Genomic DNA, 7,119 nt, shown 5'->3' with positions numbered 1-7,119 from the left:
TATCAAATCTATCGTGCACGCAGTTTATCAAATAAAATCAAAACTGTCAGATTAAAAATGTATCTCATCCGTTAGGCTGATGTCAAGAACTAAAATGACCAGCAGTGTTTCATCTGAGAGGACAAACAAACAGATACAGAGAGTTGCAGGTGGCACCAGTCTGCTCTACTTCTTCTGACAGTCAGGTGGCAGCACTGAGTCACATCTCCAAGTGTGCAAACACTGACTGTATGCTGGCAACCTGGTGGCTCTGATTCTTTTTCGTGCATGATGCAAATCTTCATTAGTTTGTTTCAGCTGCACTAGTTTATATTTCACCATATAATTTAGATAAAAACATCACAATTAAACCCAATGAGCGTCACAGTTTTGTCATCAACTGTTGATATTAAGCCATTAGGTGACAGGATGCATCACAATAAGTGCAGCCATGTTCATAATTTGTGCACGTCTGCAGACATGTTGAAATTAAATTGTATAATAACCAATTTTACCGCTCTTCCAGATTTTTAGCACCGCCTAAGATTCAACGTACACTGTACATTGCTCTATTTGATGGACTTTTGAAATCCCTACTTCCCATCAGCATTAGAACGGAGCAGATGTACATTTTTTAGTGCACCCTGCAATTACTGCCCATGTTTAAATTTGCAATTAAATCTAAATTGTGTGTGTGCATAAACCTGAGGCTGTCAGGGCCCCTTGAGAGGCCAGAGGACCCCAAATTGTGCGGCACGCATGATATGCTGCTAAACCAAGCATAGGACCGCGGCTTTGAGAAGCGCTCACTATTAGCAGCCCCAAGACCCCCCACCATCCTCCCTCTTTCTCCCTGTGCCCCCACGTCTTTGGGCCTGTGAACGTCAAGGATGCCACAAAATGACACACAACCCACCCCCTCACTGCTCCCCTCCCATCCACCTCCCCCTGAGCTGCCGCCCCCATACTGGCTGCTGGCCTTTCCTGCCGTCTGATCCATATTTCAGAGGCGGCATCGGTGGCACTGAGGGGGTATAATCCGACATTAAAGCTAGAAGGCCTGGGCTGAAAGCACAGGCGCAGGTTCACAAGGTCCTGGAAATCTTCAATTTCAGTTTCCGCAGCGTTTGCAGTGGCCTCCAAGGAGTCTGCAAGTTTTGGCGAGAGTGCAGATTTCAATAAGGGCAAGACTTTTCTTGTAAAAACGGGCTCCTAGTTGGCAAGGAGAGCACGAGAGCAACTAGACACAGGGACGGAAAGGCCAAATTAACTGACATATATGTATGGCATGTGGTCCTCTATGACCTCACTTGGCAATTCTAAGATGGATGGGCAGTAAAAGAGAATTTCTATGCAGCCATTAATGTTCACAATAAATCTCATATATGTGACATCATAATATATTGTAAATGAGTATCATGAAAAATGTCAGTCAACCACTAAAAGGTAGATAAACACTCCCTGAAAATTTAATCTGGAGTGTTTTCTTGAGGAAGTTGAAGTCTCCTCCTGTTTGTCCCTGGTTTTCTTGACACCACGCGAGCCACCTCTGACTGAATCCAGAGAGCAGAGTCTTCCATAATAAAATGACTATAATGACATTTATTTAGTTCCCAAAAAATATATTCTTTAGAGACAAATTCATATCCTGTATTTACAATTCTCAAATTTTCCATTCACAACAGAAGAGCAGAAGAAGAAGAAGAAGAAGAAGAAGAAGAAGAAAACATAGGACATAAAAGAGAGATACAAGCAAATCTGTGACAAGAAAAACAACCATTTCTTTTGCATGAAGAAGCTAAACAGTAACACTATGACGGTGTCCGCCCAGTCAAAAATAGCCTTCCATAAACTGTTCTCCGTTAAATAAAATTATCCCTTTCTTTTCTCTTTGTCTTTTTCCCCCCTTGTCTTCTCATAATGTTGTTGCCAGAACGCGCTGTGGTGCTGTCCCATGGTGAGGTCTGAGGAACGAAAAGAAAACAAGGGTCAGAGGTGGACGGTTCAACTGCATATGTAATTTATTACCTTCATTTTGAAACTGAAATGCAACTATTTAATGAAATGTTAAATGTTTTTGTGTTAACTGAAAACAAAAACTAATAAACCCATTTTAACACCTTGAAAGTATTTGACACAAAACAATGTTAAAGTCCGTTTATGCAAATTAGAAAATCACTGCAGGTGAATTGTTTTATGTCTTTTCACGCTCCACCTCATTCATGATGTTGCTATCAGCGCTTTCTTTGACATACATTAGCTTCATTCACTGAAGGGGCGTGAATAAATGGTGGCAGATTATTTAAATGACATAGGTGGCGATAACTCATTGTTGGGGGGAGGACGCGGGGGTGGGGAGGATATATTAGACTGCTGCCTGACGAGGCGTTAAAGTGGGGACTCAATCGCATGATTTATGTGCGGAGGGTCTGCCTTCTGCGCAGTCAGGTGTAACAGTGTTTACCTCTGCTTTAAGGTTCATTTAACAGATGACATGTGGAAAGAAATTGAGGCTGATAGTGTCATAATGCCAAATTGATTTCAAATGTGCCGGGTTACCTGTCAGTGATCAGCTGAAACGGAGACTTCAGGGAATCAGTCCTGTGGTCGCTCTCTTCATCTATAAAAAGGAAAACGAGGCCAAATACGTCAATATTTATTCACTGGAATTAACTTAATTATTATTATTATTACTTTTTAATGAAACGTTAACTGTCCTGTGAATAATTGTTTTGATTGGCTCTTTTCTACTTGAGTCAAAGTAAACTCTCAGAGAAGATTAACTGCAGATACTGACACGCGGTCCATACCATCTCTTTTTGGACTGAAGCTCCCCGACGACTCTACATCACTGTCGTCCTCCGTGCCCGATGTTCCTGTGCCAGCCGCCGCCGGCCGTGAGTCATGACGCGCAGCCGGCACCGCGCCGTGGAGAGGCAGGTGTCCGGCCGGCGCCCCTCCGAGCAGCGACCTCATGTTCAAAAGAGAGTTGGCATTGAGAAAAGCCGCGTTGGCCCAGTTGTGCAGCTTGCCAATCTGGCATGTATATATTCCATGTCCCGGGAGTAAGGCTGGGTGTCCGGCGGAGGCCAAAGCCGCGTGGTGCGCATGGGCCGCTGAGGCAGATTTGTGAGAGCTGTCCGGGGCCGTGGCGGTCTCAGCCAGAGACCAGATTTTGGGTTTGCTCTGCGGCGGTCTCTGGCACTCCTGTCTGCTGGGTGAATGATCCACTGCGAGTTTGCCGCCACCAGGCGATTTAATGAGAGAAACGCCAGGCTCTACTCCTCTGAGGGCCTCCACAGAAAGCGTCCTGCTGCTCTCCGAGCTCTTGGACTCCGAGGCCTGCTCTCTGACTGATAGATCTGCCTCTCCATCCCCGTCTCCCTTCCCGGAGCCCGTTTCCCCTGCTCGCTGCTCATCTGGCCTCTCGATATCGACAGTTTCCAAATCAATTTCCTCGTCTTCCTCCTCGTCGTCGCTGCCGTTCTTGCCCGGCTCGTCCTCGTTGTCGCTGCTGAAGATGCGGCCGTCTCGGTCCTCGGCGCTTCGGCCCCAAGTTACCTTGTTTTCCTTTTTGAGGCGTCTGCGGGCGTTTGCGAACCACGTTGACACCTAAACAAAAAATACAAAGAAACATATTAACATATATATATATATTTTTTTATTCATCATTAATCAAATCGTTTGATTTTAAGATAAGTTGCGGAAGTTGTGGATAGAAAAATATTAAACAATCAAAATAATCGGTGTTAATCTTTCATTTTCAATAATTAGTTATTCGCATTAATTAAGGTTTGGGATAAATCTTTACGGAGACTTTTTATTCTGAGTGGACCTTAATTCACGAATAAATCACTCACCTGGTTTATAATAATGTAACAGGTGTAACTAAACAGTGCTCTTTTATGGTGTAATTAAAAAATAACATTTAAAAACAACCCATTAATAATGTAACTAATTTATTATCAGTTATTATTCTGATGCTTGGAGGCTGATGCCCGCCAAAAAGTACTTTTTAGACGCACTTGAATGGACTGGTGAAATGCCCCCACATTTGGGCCTTTAATTCGGAGAGATGCGCTCATTTTTAGAAATAAGCCACACACCTGTGTGAGCGTCATCCTCGTAATGATGGCGAGCATGATCTTCTCTCCTTTGGTGGGATACGGGTTCTTCTGGTGCTCCTGCAGCCAGGCCTTCAGGGTGCTCGTGGTCTCCCTGGTAGCGGTTTTGGCCCTGGACGGGTCTCCGTACGGGTACTGGCCGTATGGGTAGAAGCCTTGAGCGGTGTGGACGGACAGGGGAGCCGGGTGAGACCCCGGGCTGTCCTTCAGCTCGTACTGAGAGCCCTGGGATATGACAAGAGAAAGAGGTTGTTGACAACTTGTTGAGCGATTTATCTTGAAACTTATTTCCTTTTCAAATTTAGACATTTAGGCATCAGCATCTAAATGCATATTTCTGCAATAATAAAAAAAAAGTTTTTAGAAAGTTTCAACATAGATAAAATTCTATTCAGAAAATCAGGAATTAGACATGGACACATTTTTAAGCTTTAATAATTATTTCCGTTTGTTTAAATTTCGTTTTAAAAGCAAATGTGTATTTTGAAATTGTGTTTTTCTAATTTATAAATGATTTACCAACTTGAAACTTAATAAATGAGTTGTTTCTTTCGAGAAAAGTGTACACAGCAGGTGAAATCTACAACAGTCTAAATTATTTCGCCAAGATTTCAATTAATTACAGAAAGAAAAAAAAACGAAAATAAAACTCGATTGAATGCGTTCTGCGAAATTTAAAATAAACACGATTTCAATACTTAGATGTTAACTGACACTGGATAATTTAATATAAAATATTCCCCAAATCATGTGTGTTTTCAGACATATCCATCACTATGAGTGATTTGTTGATTGCGCGCTGGAGCAGAGGAAACAGCTCAGCCTATCAAAAGCAGTAAGTACTCATAACACCAACACCTGAGCGGCTTCCGTCTTAAAACAATCATCAGCGCTCACCATCTGGGAGATGAGGGCGAGGTCTGTGGCTCCGCTGTACGGCAGAAAGGCACTGTAGTTGTGAGCAGCCCATGGGCTCCCGTACATTCCCAGCATAGAGCCGACGGCCGCGGCGGTCGCAGACGAGCTCACGCCGCCTTCGGCGCCTCCTTCCCGGGCAGAGGCCGGCCGCTCGGTGCTGTACACCTCATGGGAGGCGCTGAGGAACTGGGGGTACCCCAGCTGAGGGAAAGACATGTCCGGATAACGCGTGCAAGTAAACGTCCCCCCAAAGTCACACAACAACAAGAAGGATGCAGCTTTAAAAAAATAAATAAATAAAAATAAAAAAGTAGGAATCCCCAAAAGAAGACGAAGAAGAGGATGAAGAGGCTGTCAAAATCACAGCGAGCCCCCTTTTTTCTTTCTCTCTCTCTCTCTTTTTTTTATATAAAGTGTCAAGCTTCTCCACTTCCTCTTCTGCCGAGTTGTGTCAGAGCCGCAGTTGGCACCTCGAGTGCGGAGTGATGCGTGAGTCTGGCCGCGGGAGCTTCTGGATGTGGAGCTGACTGACTGATTGGCAGCCTACTTAAGCACCAAGCTCCTCCTATGCCCGGGGCAGGCGATTAGTGCATTGGTTAGCCCAGGTCGTCTATGTGTGTGTGTGTGTTTGTGTGTGTGTGTGTGTGTGTGTGTGAGAGAGAGAGAGAGAGAGAGAGATAAAGAGAGGGACAGAGAGAGGGAGAGAGATTTAGTCTTTACTGTTCCTACAGAAAACAAAACTTGTGTGTGTGCGCGCGCAGTGCTGTTGAGTAATGTGGTCAGCATGATGCTATTTAACAACCAATTATTATGCTCATAAAATTAGTAATAGTATGATACTTTAGTAGTAGTAATGATGATGATGATGCTAATAATAATAATAATAATAATAATAATAATAATAATAATGCATACTCTAGGAATATATTTGCCTGTTAGTCTTCTTCCATGATTTGACAGCTGATTCGCAGGGAATGCCGGGACATTCCTGGCCGGCAGATGGGCCGAGAGGCATCGATAGGGTTGGCCAAATCCGCGAAGAATGTCCGCGATTATCGACGGAAGTCAGTGGAGCATATTTTTCAGGGCGCAGATAAAGCACCGGCCTGGAGGTAATGACAGAGATGGAGGACGATAACAGAGAGATGTCAGAGATGTGGAGGGAGCCGTGGAGTGGAAAATGACAGATGTTTGCAGGGAAGAATGGCTCTACTGTACCTCTGCTGGGCCTTGGGTGTCAGTCACTAGAGTTTGGAGAGGTCCATGCTAATGCAAGAAATTCTGAAATCATTTTTTTTTTTTTAATGTGGGAGACTGCAGAAATGGATCAAGATTGATGTTTCCCCATTGACAGGCTCCACTATCAAAACTGTGCTTCAATCTGCTCCTTTGAACGCACACACGCCCTCTCACACACTCTGTCACACACACTTGGGCAGTGCTAATGAGGTTGAGCACCGTGCACCCTGCTCGGTGGCCCTGTGGCCCTCCTGGGTTCCTCAGAGGTTAGCTGTGTAATTACTCCAACCCCATAAATACAGATTCATCATTTCACACTCTGAGCCCCTGATGAGCTTGGCTGAGCTGAGAGAGAGAGCGAGAGAGGGAGAGAGAGGGAGAGAGAGAGAGAGAGGAGGGAGGAGGGAGGGGGTCTAATGATTTAATTACAGAGCTTAAAGCCCACTCTGGCTAAGTGATGGTCCTCTCTGTCTCTTTCTTCGTTCTCTTCCCTCCTCGGCGCTAGCACCTAGAGGGCTTTACTCATGAATCTCAAAGCTGTTTTCCTAAACACATATTATGACGAGTCCCGCTGCCGCCGCCGCCGCCGCCGTCACTACTGCGGGTGCATGTGTGTGTGTGAGAAATAGAGAGAGAGAGAGGAGAGGAGAGAGGATGCTTAATCTCCATGGCATTTTAAATGGCATTCATGGAGAGCGGCTCTATCCTCATTGCCAAGGTAAATGGAGCCAGGGGACTCTCCATTTCAGCTCGATAAAAGAGCAATGTTAAAGACCCTCACCATTTCCCCCTCTCCCTCTCTCTCTCCGTCCCTCTCCCTCTCTCTCTCTGCCACTCTCTCCCTCCCTCTGTCTCGTTT

At 44.9% G+C, this 7,119-nt stretch overlaps 1 protein-coding gene across 1 annotated transcript; it reads right to left on the bottom strand.

Moving 5' to 3' along the window:
* Positions 1-1,875: 1,875 nt before the first annotated feature.
* On the bottom strand, positions 1,876-5,550 carry irx1b (iroquois homeobox 1b). Its single transcript, XM_047604168.1, has 5 exons — positions 5,001-5,550; positions 4,086-4,328; positions 2,790-3,591; positions 2,539-2,599; positions 1,876-1,943 (listed from the first exon to the last, which is right to left on the bottom strand). Exons 1-5 carry the CDS (start codon positions 5,235-5,237, stop codon positions 1,895-1,897), a joined length of 1,392 nt encoding a protein of 463 aa, XP_047460124.1. The 5' UTR covers positions 5,238-5,550; the 3' UTR covers positions 1,876-1,894.
* Between the last annotated feature and the right edge of the window lie 1,569 nt (positions 5,551-7,119).

Source organism: Mugil cephalus, chromosome 14, assembly GCF_022458985.1.
Source record: "Mugil cephalus isolate CIBA_MC_2020 chromosome 14, CIBA_Mcephalus_1.1, whole genome shotgun sequence".
NCBI lineage: Eukaryota > Metazoa > Chordata > Actinopteri > Mugiliformes > Mugilidae > Mugil > Mugil cephalus.
This window is presented reverse-complemented; position numbering and strand designations above follow the sequence as displayed.

Bases quoted from the DNA above. Each gene is read 5' to 3' on its own strand.
- irx1b (XM_047604168.1), bottom strand. From the start codon at position 5,237: ATGTCTTTCCCTCAGCTGGGGTACCCCCAGTTCCTCAGCGCCTCCCAT. The intron at 3,592-4,085 runs GTGTGTGGCTTA...TTTTTTGTTTAG, and splicing joins CGAGGATGACGCTCACACAG to GTGTCAACGTGGTTCGCAAA. The intron at 2,600-2,789 runs GTATGGACCGCG...TCCTTTTTATAG, and splicing joins CTTCAGTCCAAAAAGAGATG to ATGAAGAGAGCGACCACAGG.